The 16,850-nt window shown below is 38.9% G+C and overlaps 1 protein-coding gene across 2 annotated transcripts in view; it reads left to right on the top strand.

Moving 5' to 3' along the window:
* Positions 1 to 16,850, top strand: part of THEMIS (thymocyte selection associated) — an 83,112-nt gene that overhangs the window by 61,707 nt on the left and 4,555 nt on the right. Inside the window, exons 5-6 of one of the 2 annotated variants that reach the window (XM_074819159.1) lie at positions 4,644 to 4,797; positions 14,709 to 14,865. In XM_074819159.1, the coding sequence (XP_074675260.1) occupies positions 4,644 to 4,797; positions 14,709 to 14,865 (311 nt within the window). Of the gene's footprint in view, positions 1 to 4,643; positions 4,798 to 14,708; positions 14,870 to 16,850 lie in introns of those variants that run through there. The other variant, XM_074819160.1, reaches the window with a different exon arrangement.

A 16,850-nucleotide genomic window follows, 5' to 3' on the forward strand; every position in this document is an offset into this window, starting at 1 on the left:
CATTGTGTAGGTTGCTCTGAAACTCGTAAGTCTTCTCTATAAACCAGCAACTATGAATACCCTGTCTCACTTAGACTGAGATGTGTCTCTCTACCCCTCTCCCATAATTTGTTTATAGTATTCTCTGAAATATTAAAAGCTAAAGCTTCATTCAGCCTGGTTTGGGCTTCGCCATGAATACAGTGCTGTGAGACTCTGCTACAGAATCTTTTTGTAGCTTGTGGGGATACATTGTCTTTTATGTCTGGAAACAGTGAAATGTGTTTGGACTGCAAAATCATTCATCAGACTTTCTTTCTATGTATATAGCTTTTTTTCTGGTTGAAAGGTACATGCAGCAATTAAGCATTTTACAGATAAATATACCCATGCAGTATATGCCAAAGCAAAGATATATATCTAGAGCTTTGGCTTGAGTTTCTGAAGGCAGCAAAGAGTGCCACTCCAAGCTGTCTTTAAAGAGTGCAGTAAAATGTTTATGATCTGTATCTACTAGCATGGGTGACTCATAATAAATGCACTCCAAAGGTGTAGTGCCATGTCCAGCACTGATTGCTCCAACAAATGAGTACTCCTCTTCACTAGAGTCATCTGTAATCATATAACAGCTTGACTTTCTGTCTGGAAAAGCACAGTTTTTTTCAGATTGGTTTATGCCACTACATCTCTCACAGCATTTTCAGAGACTATGACAGCTGTTGGTTTCATATTTACTCCCACATTTTTCTGTACTTTAAACAAATGTTGTTTCTCCTTCTTTACTCTGAACGTTCTAGATGCTGTTGAGGCTTTCTTTCCTTAAAAAAAAGAAAGAAATATGAAAAGAAACCAAAACAATAATGTGTATTATGAACACATGTATTATTTTATTTTTTGGTAAACAGATTTAACAGCCTTTTTTATTTTTACTTGCTTTAAAAGCTTATCTTTCTGCTATTCTATCTCAGATGTTACACTAGTTTTGCTGGGTGCCTCCAAAGTTGGGGGTTATTTAATTGTAAGAACTCCTGCACAATTTTTTTTGGCTTACTGAGTAGCTGTGACCAAATACTGCTTGTCTGAAGTATGTGTGGTATATGGACTGCCTTCAGTAGTTTTAGGTTGTATCTTGCAAAGAAATGGGAATTTCAGGAGCTGGTGCATCATGGATTACAATTTGGCTCTTGTAGAAGGGAAGATTAAATAGACCAGAAACTCTTCAGCCTGAAGAAGAGGTGGCTCAGGAAAAAGAGTAAAAACCTGAATGTAGGGAGAAAATGAATAGAGAGGGATTACAGGGGAAAAAAAAAAAAAAGAAAAAAAGAAAAAAACAAACACAAAACCAAACAAAACAAACAAAAACCAACAAAAAAACCCCAAAAAACCTCAAAGGAAAGACAACTGCTAATAGCCCAAATTTTTTAAGTCAGAGGAGAACACACCTTGGAGCTGTGAGCATATGCTTAAATTGCAGAGGAAATTGGCATTTTTGGAACAGGTTTTGTGCAACTGGGGCTGTAGACAGGCAAAGGGTTACTATTTGTGCAGTGCCATTTCTAAGAATAAGAACTGCTGTCAGGTTTCACTTCTTCTGAAGCAGACAAGCAGAGGTAAACCTTGCTTGCAGAAGAGAGCTTACACACACACCCACAAATGCAGTACATTAAGCTCTTCAGGTAATCAAGGGAAATTAATTCAAACCGTTCACTCTGAAACTCAGTTTGCTACTGCAGTGCTTTCAGTTCATGCATCTTCGATAAACTGCACTTGCAGCTTCTGCAGAATGCCGAAACTCCTGTTCTTACTGAAGTGATGCATGTCCAACACTTTAGTTCTCACCTTTGCTCTCAGACCTTTTTGTATCCTGTTTGCTATAACACCTCCTATTTCCTGAGATGAACTTCACAGACTTAGGCTACCTTACCTTTATGGCTTTGTGCTTTGTCTTCTGAGTTTTTTCTGGACAATGAGTGAACCTAGGGATGTAATGGACAATGCTTAGCCATTGGGGTAGAAGTTTTACTTCATGAACCTGTAGCTGTTGGTTGGATTTTCCAAATGCTGAGATTTGGGTTTTCCTCATGCGTAGTCTGTTATAACAAATGACTGTAGTGCAGATTGTGGGTTCTTAATGGAATTAGTGTTTCTTCTGGCAGTAAGAGTACTGAAAACCATGGCTGATATTCTGACCTCTTTAAATTAGTGGAACAATGACCCCACATAGATGGAAACCCTGTGCTGTTAAGCCTACCTAGTATTTGAAAGACAACTATAAGACTTCACTCTTGTGTAGTTTAAAAAAGCATCTTATCTCAGCTGGTCTCTGGTATAATTGTTAATTATAGTACTATTAAGAATGTTAAAGTGATATCAGATTTCAGCAGTGGCAGAAGTGACAGTTTTCAGATTTCAGAAGTGACATTTCTGTTTCTCTAATTCTGTGTGTTTTAAAATGTTTGAGTTTTGCATATTGTAATTTGTATGCAAGGTGCCCCAGGTAACCATTGTATCACAGTGTGTGGTTTTGCTGATGACTGATAAGATTAGCACAAATGTCAGCTGCCTTCTTCTTAATTAGGGGATCTTTCTGTTTTGATACCAAGGCTTGTTTCTAGTTACTTAGAGCAATGCAAAATAAATAATCTCAATATACTCATTCATTATATTGATTGCTAGGATTAACATGTTAAATAAGGAGCTGACTAGAAAATAAGAGAATTCATGATCAAAAATATAAAAAAAATTTTGTTACGCCTACTATTTAAATTAAGGTTCCCTCATTACCTGAAAGCTGACTTTTAAGTGAAAGATTTCTGTGTGCTAAGTATGCCCAATAACTTGAACACAGGAAGAATCTTCCTATGAATAATAACATTTCCCTGCCCTTCCCAAGACCTTTAATTTGTGATAAACAGGTATGACTAATACTGAGGATAGGACAAGTATAGTGACAGCTTTGAAAAATCACTATTTGAGCATGTATTTTCCCTGAGCAGAAGGTGGATATTTCTCAATAACTACCTGTAAAGTGTGTGTTTGTATTACCAAGCCAGGCTGGCAACAAACAGGTGGTGCATACAGGAATGTTTAGGTGCAGATGATTGAGGAAAGAACTGGACATGAAAGAAAGGCCATGCTGTGCTGGTGAAAGAAAGGCAAAGGTCCTGTAACCTCAGTGAAGCTATTCCACAACACACCAGCCGATCATCATCCTAGTTTGAACAGTGCCTTTTCCATTGGGTTATTTTAATTCTCTGCAGTGAAGAACTTCTGATATTTCTATCCTCTTCGCAAAATAATTCTCAGCTGTATTGTTTTTTGTACAAATCCCTGAGATTTTTGTGAATTACATCACCACTTAAAGCTTTGCTTGACCTCAGAGGCTCTTTTGCAATCAAGGAGAGCACTAGCCAGCATTGTACAGCCTGTACTGCACAAACATGGATTGAACGCTGTAACTCAGTCAACTCCTGCAGATGCTTATTTTAGAAAATGGAGAAAACTACCGTAGATTCCTCTAACTGAAAAATGAGGATCTTCCACTTATGTTATATTGTGACCCACCCACTGAGGAAAATTGTCCATATATTTTACAGATTTCATCCTCATCTGTTCTTCTTAATATACTCTCTCAAAATCTCTATTTCAATTACCAGTGACTTTCTTGTTGCTAGCTGATATATTTTTTCAAAAGGGGCAGATTGTCATAAAATATGGGCTCGTGTTGTGCTTTCGCAAACTGTGGGTTGATTCTGAAAAGATCAGACAGTATTACTGTGTAGCTACTGTCACTTTTACCAACATGACCTTCTTTCTCTGAAGTTTTGTCATTGCTGAGGAAAATCTACGTTTGATTTTGAATGGAAAATCTATACTGATTATTTTTTAAAATATATACTCTCTGGTATCATGATTGCAATTGGGCTGTACCTACATTGCAGCTACTTTATAGCTTCACTGAAGATATACTTTTTGACGCTTTTAATTGACTCTTATTTACACAGATGAAAAATATGTATTTGACTGAAAGTATTTATGTCATAAAAACCTCAGAATTTTAAAACCCCAGAATTATGGAAATGAATGTATCAAGCCTGAATTTCAAGGGATGCAAGTATTGCAGCATATAACTTACTTTCTGCAATGTAATAACACTATAATTAATTACTCCATAATTGTCTGTTCCCATCATCTAACTATACTCACTATACTATGAACACTACTGGACAAATGTAATTGAAATGTCGGACTTTATATGAATTTGTAATGTAATATTTAACAGAACTCATTAAATGAACGATCGATACAATAAAAATAGTTAATCAGAAAGAAATCTTTATCAACCAAAAGGGATACATAAATCTCCCTCCTTGTGTTTGCATGACTTCATATACCCAAAAAAAAAGAAAAGAAAGACCGGACATATGTTTTAAAAGTAATTTCTTCACCTAGAGTGCCTTCTGGTCATGTTATTTTGTGATGTACATGCCTCAAAGACAAGCATTATGGTAAATGTGACTGATGACTTTGACAAACAGGTTTGTGGTTAAAATTCAGAGAAATAACCCAAAGAATGTCACTCTTACATGTCACATCTCTGAAAGCATCCAGTTTGGAGTAACAATTTACATATAAAGTCAATGTGCTTTTCTATGTAATTTCAGAATTTCTGTGTAGACACCACCAAGAAATTGTGCTCAAATCAAGCTGCCGATGTTTCGGAATTACAAGTTAGTTGTCAAAATGATTTGGTGCATCGTGAGAATAAGAAGGACATGACTGGGAAAGCTACATTAGTGGAAACCAGTGTGATTAAAGGTCAGTTAAGCTTTATGGTTTGAGTATTAATATATCAAAGCTTAACCCCAACCCTGATAAATAATTTACATACAGGATTATCTTGCGTGATTTCACTTGGAATCTGTGGCTTAGTCAAAAGAGATGAAAAGTGAACATTTCTGTTCTTCCTCCATAAATGCTGTAAGGCAAATTCATCCAAGCTCTCAACAGCAGCATGGTATTAAACTCTGTTTGACACTGCAGCATGAATATTCAGTAGTTTTTAGGAACAGACGTGTGGAAAAGATGCACTTTCCCTTTGCTTTAGGATGATGCTTACACATCATCTGTTATAAAAAAACACTGATTCTAACAGGTTTTAAAGAGTAGCAAGCAATTTACATTAAAGATATGAAGATGTCTTCCACTCACAATTTTGAATTATTTTGTTGAAAAAAATAATATTGAGCAAATTACTTGACCTATAATTGTTTTTAAAGTCACCATTTGCTTGGATTTCCCCAGCATTTTTGATAGCTGGTTAGTTTTTCTACTTATCTTTCAAGTTTTTCCTTTTTCAGAAAGGAAACATAATGAAGTTGAGAAGCTAGATGATAAGAGGACAAATCCAAAAGACTTTGCAGTTAATATAAAAAATTCAATCGATTTCATTAATCTGTCAGTCACAGGTTATATCTGAAATATGAACACATTACATTAATTACAACACTGAACATTTGGAAGACTAAAGCACAAATACTCATCCTCACAGCATTTGTTAACTGTTAACTGATATCAGTATAAGAACTTCCCATAAAGTTTTTCTTTATTGCCTTGTCATTCAGTGTGTGAGACTCCTAGAAAGGACTGCCTATTTGAAACTACGCATATTGAAACTTCCAAATGAAACATAAACAACTTTTATAGTGAAGAATTACTGTGGTGTCTATTCACTAATCCTTATTGCTGTGAAAACTGATTATTTGGGACTGGTTTGTGAAAGGTATTTTGGTATCTGGCTGCTTTGAAAGATAATCCTAAATTTTTTATCTCGTGGTTTTGAAAATTCTCCCTGCAGGCTCCATTTTGTCACTGTTTAATGATTTGATTAGATTTTATAGGGGTAAACGGTGGAGATTCCATATTGACAGCTACAAAGGATGGTATTCTCTGTTTAAACCCCAGAAAAAAATTAATACCGAGATGGGTTAATGTTGTACTCTTCTGTGCCAAGGCAACTACCTACAAATCACTGGAGCTTGACTTTGAAAGCTGCTGTCCATGCTACAGGGATCAGTTGGATCACTTGCATGGGTTAGTCTCTGTGGGATGAGGCAGGCATGGGGAGCAGGGGAGATGCACCTGAAGAAAACATGACCAAAGCACCCTTACTGAAGTAAGCCAGGCTTAAAGTTTATGCTGAGTACTGGCTTATTCACAAGCACAGGAGTCAGTGCTCGTGTAGGTGTTTTACTTGATGGGTTTAGACTCCTCACAGACAGGGAAAGCCACACAGGTTAAAGTCACATAATGGTTTTACAGTCAAGACTTTTCAAAGATTTTTCTGAACTCAGCTACTCAGTGTGTGCAGTGAGGAGTCATACAGTGACTTCCTGTGCCTCTTACAAGAACTGTCTAGTAGTTTCTAAACTGAGATCCCTTGGCTGAGAAAAGAAGTTTGGAGCCATCTTTACTAAGGCTTCAGCTCAATAACAGGACTGGGAGGTCCCCTAGTCTTTCCATTCTTTGTACTGGAACCATTTTCCTACTGTGAGAGTATTTGTTACCACTTGTGTTTCTTCTGTCAATGGGCACGACTGAGAAGAGTCTGGCTACATCTTCTTCACATCTTCCTATCCATTATTTATATCCAGTGACAAGATCCTCCCTGAGCTTTCTCTTTGCCAGGCTGAACAGTCCCAGCCCTCTCAGCCTCCCTTTCTATTTCAGATGCTCCAGTCCCTTGATCACCTTCATGGTCCTTTGCTGGACTCACTCCAGAATGTCCATGTCCCTCTTGTACTGCGGAGCCCAGATCCAGACCCAGCACTCCAGGTGTGCTCTCACTGCTGAGCAGAGGGGGAAGGATCTGTGCTGTCACCACCTTGCCTAATGCAGCCCCAGAGGCTGTTGGACTTCTTTGCCACAAGGACACATTGCTGGCTCATGGTCAGCTTGTCTGCAAGGACCCCCATGTTTTTCTCTGCAAAGCTGCTTTCTAGTCAGTCAGCCCCAGCCTGTACTGGTACAGGATCTTACCCCTGTACTTGGCACTGGTGAGGCCGCACCTCAATTACTGTGTTCAGTTTTGGGCCCCTCACTACAAAAAGGACATTGAATTACTCGAGCATGTCCAAAGAAGGGCAACGAAACTGGTGAAGGGTCTGGAGCACATGTCGTACGAGGAGCGGCTGAGGGAACTGGGGTTGTTTAGTCTGGAGAAGAGGAGGCTGAGGGGAGAACTCATCGCCCTCTACAGCTACCTGAAAGGAGGTTGCAGACAACTGGGGATGAGCCTCTTTAACCAAGTAACAAGCGATAGGACAAGAGGGAATGGCCTCAAGTTGCACCAGGGAAGGTTTAGACTGGATATTAGGAAGCATTTCTTTACAGAATGGGTTGTTAGGCATTGGAATGGTCTGCCCAGGGAGGTGGTGGAATCCCCATCCCTGGAGGTGTTTAAGAGTCGGGTTGACATAGTGCTGAGGGATATGGTGTAGTTGGGAACTGTCAGTGTTAGGTTAATGGTTGGACTGGATGATCTTCAAGGTCTTTTCCAACCTAGAAGATTCTGTGATTCTGTGGTATATGAGGTTATTCTTCCACAGGTGCAGGACCTTGCATTTTCCTTCACTGAACTTCATGACATTCCTCTCTGTCTAGTCCTCCAGTCTGCCCAGATCCCTCTGAATGGCAGCACAACCATCTCAGACACTCCTCCCAGTTTTGTATCATCTGCAAACTCACTGAGGGTACACTCTGTCCCATCATCGATGCCATTAATGTTTCACTGTGTCTGTAGCAGAGACGTAGAACAAGATCACCCATGTTGTCTGTCCACTAAATCCTGGCTCAGAAGCTCTCAGCAGGCTCTTCACCTGTCCCTAGGCAGAGGGCTGCCTCTATTAACCATGCTACCACCAAAGTTTCTGCCTTCTCCTTCATGTTGCTTGCTAGCTCGTGCGGTTTGCGGTTCTGGACACTAGAAAACACACTTGAACTTTTTGCAGCTGTTCTTGATTTGGACCTTCTACTGAACATGTTTCAGCACTGCAGTGAAACAAGGCAATGTTGCTGACTGTCCCATCTGCCCTGGTTGGAGTCTGCCTGACTTCTCTCTACTCATTCTGAGCCAGTAGCATTAGTCTTTGTCCACCCTGCTAAACCTTATTTATATGTCCTTGATAAACCTTTTCCAGAATCTCCAAGAGCACTTGATTTTTATTTGCTATTTCTCACTTTTCAGTACAAATCTATTTTTCTTAGCCAATTCTTCATTTGTTTTTAATTTGGAAACACTCTAATTGAGAAAAAAATCTTTTTTTAGGGACTTTTTCAAGTTTTAACTTATCTTCTCTTAGTTGTTCTTGCTCTATTTCCTTTGGCCTTCATTCCATTAAGATCCTAACCTTTGTTGTGGTACCCTTTCTGTGAAAGCAGAGTTTTCTTTTCTGCTGGTTGAAACCCACGCGTCAATTGTAATGGTAGATTACTGACTTAATTCTTCCTGCTTCCAGTAGACACATTTCTTTTAAACTTTAGGTATCATTCAGGCTCTTTTTTTTCCTATCTATTTCACTGAGTTTATGGCTAGACACCTGTGCTTTGCCGGCAGCCCTAGGTGTATGGCCAAGAGTATCAGAGTAAAAAGGTTGTTTGTACTGCTGAAGACTTGCTTCTCTCTGGTCCTGCAAAGATTCACAGCACTACATCTTCCCAGCTATCCCAGTTCTTAGCCATGTTTCTGATTTAAAAGCTCATCAGTCATATCTCTGCTGACTCATTCCTCACGAAAGTTCCAATAAGTTAATTTGAACTTCATCCTATATACTGTATTAGCTTAGACTGCTCACAAAAGATCAGATAAAGAATAGCCTTTGTTACCGAGGGTTTCAAAGAGTCTTTTAGCACACACATAGAAAATCAAGAGGTAGTATGATGTCTCTTCTTTTGCAAGGCTAGGAAATTGCTTCTTGTTTAATTGCCTTGGAGTATATCCCTGTACACACTTTGTCTAAATTTGAGTATAGTGTGAGTTTGAGCTAGGCAGATTTAACCTAGACCAAAGAGCAGTGATGGATTGTACACCGACATACCCAAATCAAAGCTAAAGGTTTTTCTGAAATATGTGTTAGTATAGTCCAAAATTATTTGGCTTAATTCAAAGATAACTGCAGAATTATACAGGAGATTGGAATAGATGATATAGCAGTTCTTCCTGGCCAGTCAAGGGATCCCCACGAGTCCACTGTTGTATGTAGCAAGCTTGCCTGTTCCAGAGAGTATACTCTGCTCCGCTAATTCACAAGATAATGGATTAGAAAATATGTCAAGACTAATAACACAGACACACTCCTGTGGGTTTTGAGTAGGAGGAAATGCACCCTTCACTGACTAATCTTTAAACTTCTACTGGTGAATGTTAAGCCACCCTCCAAAGCACCAACATGTTTCAAATTCCTAATAAGGATGTTGAATCCGTGCTCTCAAAAAAACCAGTTACAATTACTATTTCTTACCAAAGGCCAGATAGTTCTGAAAAGAAAAGTAACATGTTTTTCTTTCCATTTTAAAGCCTCTGTTGTCTTTCCTTACAGAGTTTATGTTAATAAAGATAGGATTTATTATCTTTGTTTCTAAGAAATTGAACCTTTTTCCTCTGTTGCAATTAAACCTGAATTGGCCACTAAAGATATCATCTTATTTTTTTATATTTGACTGAGTTTGAATTCATTAGAAATAGTAGTAATATCTGCAGGATAATAACTCTCATCAAAAATCTGCTGTATCAGTTTTTCTTTAACCTTGAAATTTATTCTAAGTGGAGTTTCTAAAACATTACCTAATCTTTTTGCTCATGGCTTAGGTTTCTGGAATTGTTATAGTCTGCAATAAAAAAGTGTTTATGTTGATTTTGTTTATTGATGTCAGGACATTTCAGGGAAGATATTTATATATTCTGACTTTAGGCACTTGATTTAGGAGACCAGTGAGCTGGAGAAAGAAAAAAAGGAATGGGCCTTCTGATTGCAATTTAGGATGCACATGTAATGTCTATTAAATTTTACAACAAAAATGGTTTAAGAAATTCCTGTCCCTGTGCTGTAGCTTGCTGTCCCATCAGTTACAGCAATACATTTGGTTATGGGGCTGTGCTCTAATATTAAAATGAATTAAACTTAATATAAAAAAACCTTAAAGCAAAACATAGAATTCTGAATTATTTTGAAAAAAGCTGTTTTTTCTTCAGTGACATTACAGGAATTTCATTTTAGCATTCTGAATTAGGCACATAGGGATAAGCAATATGAACTAGGGATCCTTGTATCCATGTATGATAACTCTCTCCAGCTTCCACACTTTCATTCAGTCTTTGATTAGGGCAAAACTGTTATTAGATCCTTTGTCTCCTATGGTCCTGTAACTATCTTTAAAAAAATAATTGGGTTCTTTTTCTGGGTTTTTGGGCTGTGAACACAAAACTTATTATTGGCTGACACATCTTCTGAGATAAGTTTAAAAAAAAGTAGAAAAATGACTTAAAATACGGAGATCACATCATTTCATAGGATGGCAAGTACACTTTAGTAAATTATATTTAAACATTTTCAGTCAGCTTTCTTCTCAACCAAACTCTAAGCTGCTGTATAGCAGGGGAAAGAAAGCATAGGCTCTGAATCTTTACGTATTTCTCTTGTTTATTAGTTATGACTGATTTTAATTGCAGTAATATGGAGAGGCTCCAGGCAGGAGCTTGTAGAAGTGCTTGCAAGGAGGAGGTATCGCAGTGTTATGTGTAGGGTAACTAAAGGTGACCTCACCTGAGTCCCCTCTCCCTCCCTCTGGCAGCACTGCTTGGTTCTGCTCGACCAGACCTGCCCAGAGCAGCACCTGGGAGCCTGTGGCAGGTGGGTGATGGTGCCCAGGGCTCTTCTCCTTACCCACTTGCAGGAAGGTATGATGGCGCCTGAGATACGTGGTTGTTTAAAACTTGTGGCAATCATTTCTCATCTGCAAGACCTGTTGATACACTGAGGATTTATTTTACAAAAAGAGACATTATTGCAACAGTAAAAATCAGTGTCTCTAAGAATTCAATAAAACCAGCAAGATAAACTAGAAAAGAAATAACAAAGAAGAAATTAAAGAATAAAAGGACAGGTCAACAGATATCTCTTTCAGGAAATTTAAGATTTTTTAAGAAACTAAATTTAAGATTAAAGTTTTCCAAACAATGGGCTAGCAGATTCCAGAGGGAGATAAACATTATCCATACATGAACTGTAACCCTACAGTGCATATGAAATACTTTGATTGTGGCACTTAACAGGTTTTAAAGAAACACTACATCATCACATGAAGGAATGGTTGATGGATCACAGCTCAAGGAACAGTCCATTAGTTTTATGGGCTCTGATTCTGCTATCACTACAGCTTTCAGTAGCACTCCCTAAGGAATTAGTTCTCATTAGCACCAAGGAGCATCAGAACCAGGCCTACAGCAAATAAAATGCTACTGTTCATAAAAACACCTTGGCTTATGCATATGTCTTCAGTTCTGTGCATTTTCACTTGAGTGAGGTGCAGAAATAAGGATGTGGTGCTACTGCATTTAGTTCACAATATTTTTGCACATAATAATTCACAACTATTGTTTTCAAGTTAGGCATAAATAAACGTAAATGTTATTATGTGGTTGAATGTTAATTTATGCAACATAAATCCTGAACTGAAGTATCCACCACAGTTATAAAACTGTGTTATGGTCATGGCCAGGGGCATTTAGGTGTGCAGCCTTGTATGTGTATGAGTTGGGGTTTCTAGAACTGATTTCATGCAAGCAAGGGTCCTGTTGGGTTGGGTTACTTCTGTTGCCTACATTCTGAAGGAGGGAAGAATGGTGAGTTATGGCAACTCTTTGTGACCTTGAAATTTGTGAAAAAACAGCAAGTATAGTCTGAGGGCGGAAAAAAATCCTACTCACTCAAGGATACAAGTGAGATAAATGGAAATTTTAAGTCTGCAGAGCACTACCCTTCCACTATAAAGGCAAATGTAATTATACAAATTGTTCCAGGAAGAGCAGAATTAATGAAATTTTGTTTAATAAGTATTCAGGTCCATGGTCTTCTACTGCTCTTCTCCTTCTTCCCTGATAATAACCAAAACTCTCCTTATGGCACTCCTATCAAATGAAAAAGAGCAAGTCTGGAGCTATCTGTGTGTTGAGTGGCCAACCAATATGCACACGCTGATTTATCCTGCTGTCTGCTGCCAAATGGAGTGTATAACAGCTGTGTTCTGCATGCTTTTCTTTCAATAGAGGAACTAATTCAACTCTCGCTTTTGTAACCACGTTGAGACTTCTGCCCCCTTTTCAAATTTGACTGAAATTGGCAAAAAAATTAAAAAGTACTGAAGAGATTGACAGATGGATGGATAGACAGCACGATGACATAAGCCTTGCTTTCTTAGCAGGCTGAGGTGGCATATCTGATTCAGTAATTCGGTGTTGAGGCTAATAGATCTTTTTTTTCAAACAGGGAAGCAAGTTGCATTGATTTCACTGTTCAGAATCCCCTTGGGATCATTCAGCTTGTCCCATTCATTGCTTAATGCTTTATTGAAGTGTAAATTTATACATTTCAGAAGACATCCTATACAGGTTTGGGACTGGGGACAGCTGTGATTTAGTCTGGCCTGATGATATTCATTTCCTTTCTCCTTGAGCTGTCTTGCTTGGAAGCTTATAATTTTGCTTACGTGTGTTTGGGAAAGAAGAAAGTCTAGCTATGCCATCCATGAGCAATCTGTACTTTATATCCGTATTAGCAAGTCTAAGTGCACAAACAATATTTCCCTTGCTGAATCACAAGGATTAGCTTATTCTTTCAGTGCCTGTTTTATTCATTAGTTTACTTTTACTGATCAAACACAGCCAACTTGCAAATGGACTACAAACCTGGAAATGCTTATTAATAAGATAGTGGCCACATGTGTGAGTGAGATCTTCATTACATTTCTCATCATAAGTTTGTGTTTGTTGTTTGGGTTTTTTTTTTCCTTTTGATGCCTAAATCTGGAAATACTTTGCTAATTTACTCATTTCTAAAAAGAAGCAGGGGGACTTGTAGGTAAATTGGTCTCTGATAAACTCTGTGCTGGGGTGGCCAGACAGCTGCTTGATTAACTTAATGCTTATTTCTGGCCTTAAAAAATCTATAAAGAAGAGGATCACAGCTTCAGAAAGAAATAAGTCCTACCCGGTTCTTCAGGTAGAGGTATCTCAGCTGTGGAGGTCTCTGGAGGAACACAAGTGGGGTTTGGAGACCACCAAGAGAATTATACAGCTATTTTTGTGGTGAAGGGACACATGGTGGTCACATGAGTAAGCCTGGGAGGATTCTTGTTTGAGAAGCTCAGTCCCATAAAGTAGGACCTGTTTGACAATCACGGCCTTGCCGGGAGGTCAGATAGGCTATGAGGCCTTGTGCACATTTGCAGATTGTTTGAGGTTATGTCATAGCAAATTAAACAACCAGGAACAGCTGTACCAAAACCAGTGTTTCACACTGTTTTGCCATTTCAGGTGAAACTTTCTGCTTTAGAAACACAGTATCCTTGCAGATCCTTTAAATGTGAGGCTTCCTGATAAGCTCCAAGGGCAAGCTGCTACTGGCAGGGGAATTTCTGTGCTGCTGCCTTAACCCTGGCTGGTCCTACTACTGACTGGCTCTTTCCCCACCATGACCTGGACCAGAGGATGTGGTGACTCTGGAGGGGGGATGTGGAACACTTAGTGACTGATCCAAGTGACTAGAGGTACCACGTGTCTTGTGGAGCTAACTCTAGCCCCAGGGAAGCAGTAGGACCAACCAGGCAGGGGAGGAGACCCTGGGGCCTTTCTGGCAGCTGCCTGTAGCTCATCAGTGTGAATGTAATGTGAAGCTGTTGCTGTGCCAAGATTCAGAACAGAGTCTGCTCCAGTGCTGGAGATGCAAAGAGGCCTCCTGGGAGGGTCTCTGCCCTTGTGGGAACAGGACACCTCTTTTTGGAAGGTTTGTCCTCAGCATTGCCTCAGGCTGATTTGGGTAGATGTAAAGAAGGGTACTTCAAAACTTTGCATTTTAACCTCAAGCCCCTTTCAAGCCTGTATCTCTGTTTATTTTGCCTTCTGAATATGAAGAAAGTGGGGGGTTTGGGTCTAGGAAATCCCACCATAATACCATAGCTTCCTAGCTGCAGAGGTTCATCTCTTCAGGCAATGAAACAAAACAGCATGGGAGCACATCTGCAATAGGGATGGTACATCTGCTCTTCTCTTGATATTGTCAGGCAATTTGCCTGCTTTTATGCTGTAAGTGATCACACTTTTTAACCTTTGTAATAAACCTTAGAGTTATTTGTGGACAGCTAGCAGGGAGTGTGCAACAGATTATTCTGTTTGCCCCCAGACTCTAAGGTACAAGTATTATGCAACACCTGAAATAGGGATTCTTAAGAGTGAAGACTCTCCTATGAAATGCTCACCTGGGTTTTATTCTTGATCTGCTACAGATATCGTTCAGGAGCTTGAGCGAGTAATTTAAGATCTCTGTGTAAAGGAGAAAAGTGAGAACATTGTTTTCTTTGTTTTTTGCTTTTGTGATTGTCTGTATAAATTATACATTTTTTCAGGACAAGGGCAGCGTCTTCCATTTCATTACAGTTATTTTTTGTTAATTACTCAGGTCTAACAAATAAGGCATTTGGAAAATGTGAGGCAGAAAAGGAAGAGGAAGAAGAGCACAACTACGACTATGTTGATGAAAACATAATTGAAAACATAAGAAAAGTATTTCAAGACACCACTGTTAAAAATAAGCATGCACTCTCTGAAGGAAGAAGGTGAGTGTGACCTATGATCACTTATGGATGCAAACAAGTGCAGGCAGAGTGTTTTTTTTCAGACTGGCCAGTAACCTTCACTCTTCAAAATGAGGGAGGGTTTCCCCTGGGAGCTGCTGCTGTTGCCCTGTGAACAACACAGGAAGGGCACCTCTGAGCTGCTGTCTGTGACACCCTGATACTCTTAGCAATGTCACCTTTGTCAAAGCAGTACCTACCATCGTTCTGGTGAAAGAGGTGCACAGGCAAGACCAGGTTTACAGATAGAGGCAAAACCTTAATTAGACCAACAGTCATCCTTACAAAAACACACAGAAACCCAGAGAAAGGTTTTGTATCTGAAAGTTTGTCTAATTTTTCTGATTTGTGCCAGTTTGCTGTAACAAATGATAGGAGTCTAAATGCAATCCTTTTCCTCTTTTTAAAAGTGGATACCTTGTTGTGCATGACTAAGGTTTGTCTCTTAAAAAGCTTTCAGGAATTATCTGTGTTTTCACTAAATCCTCAAGCTTCTGTTCTGGCAGACTGCAGAGACTTGAAATGCTAGTGAAGAGGGCCTTTGCTTCTAAAAAGCTCCAAGCATCATTTCCAGCTAAATACAGATTAGACTGTTTTCTAAATCTGAGTGAAACTGTGTAGTGTCAGCTCTTTTCACTCATAGCTGAACCTTCTATGAACTTCACTTGATTAGGCTGAATTGCTTCTCTTGTTAAGAGAAACTCCTGTAAACACAGCAAAACTTGAAACGCTGTGTTTCAGAGATTTTAAAATTGATTTTATTATGAAGTAGTATTTTATTCAAAATGTACTTTGTATTTATTTTTAAATGGCATGCAACTTTTCTATTCTATTTGAGTTATAAGCAGCATACTGAATCAGAAATACGATTATTTTATTTTTTTCTGAAATGCTCAAACCTCTCAGAAACATGACATCCAGGGCAGTGCGTAGTATCTCTGTGGCCATCTCTTCCCCTGCTCACAGTCACAGAAACTCCAAAATTACAGGAAAGACTGAAACATGAAACAAAGTAGGGCGTTTCACATAATGCGTTACTTCCTCAGTCCACATGCTGCTGAGGATGGGGTCTTGCTGTATTGCGTAAAAAAGCCAGAAAAGAGAATGAAACTCTCCGTGGACTACAATAGTCCTTTTGACTGTAGGCATTAAGGAAAAAACAGTTTCAAGAAGCAATGCCAGCCTAGAGGATTAGCCTCTAATTATACTACTTACTGTTGTGGCATCAGCTCCTTTAAGTCTTTATCCACCTGCACTTTAAACTCCCTATCAATAGAGGCAAGGTTTCACTTTATTAGTTGTCTTCTTTGAGAGCTCTAGCAAAACATGAAAAGATGGATCTTTGCTGCCTTGAGGGAGATCACTGTCTGTCTTGAATTATGAAGCAATCCCTTAAATTATCATCTTCAATGGATGACAGAAGTATCCACCCTCTGAAATAATTAGCTAGCCAAGGAGCATGTAGCTCCTCCATCCTGCTGATTTCCCCCCCCCGACCATCAGAAATCCTCCATTATGGCTTTTATCTAGCACTTAAAATTTCTATCAAACTTCCATGAGCACACCTGTGAGCATTTTGAGAAATATGGATTTGATGTGAGCATATGAAATTAACCTTTGATGCGGACAAAAACCTTATAAAGTATCTAGCCAGGTAAAATCATTGATGGAGTTTAAAAAACCAGCTTTTGAGTATGTATGCTACGCAGTTGGTTAAAAATCACCAAACTAGCTGTTTTAGGCTTACTTACAGGCAAATAATGCACAAAACTGTGTTGTCTCTTGTATCTATGCCAAATGCCTAACACCAGGTCAAGTTAGTTCTACTTCAAGAATCATCAGTCAACCATTTCCCACCCACAGTCCCTCTCTTCCTCAGGACATTTATGCTATTTATGAATATCTACTTTTAATTATTTGGTATATATGATCTATCAAAATTAAATCTATTGATCCAAGTTACTTTT

Source organism: Strix aluco, chromosome 3 (genome assembly GCF_031877795.1).
Source record: "Strix aluco isolate bStrAlu1 chromosome 3, bStrAlu1.hap1, whole genome shotgun sequence".
Classification (NCBI taxonomy): Eukaryota; Metazoa; Chordata; class Aves; order Strigiformes; family Strigidae; genus Strix; species Strix aluco.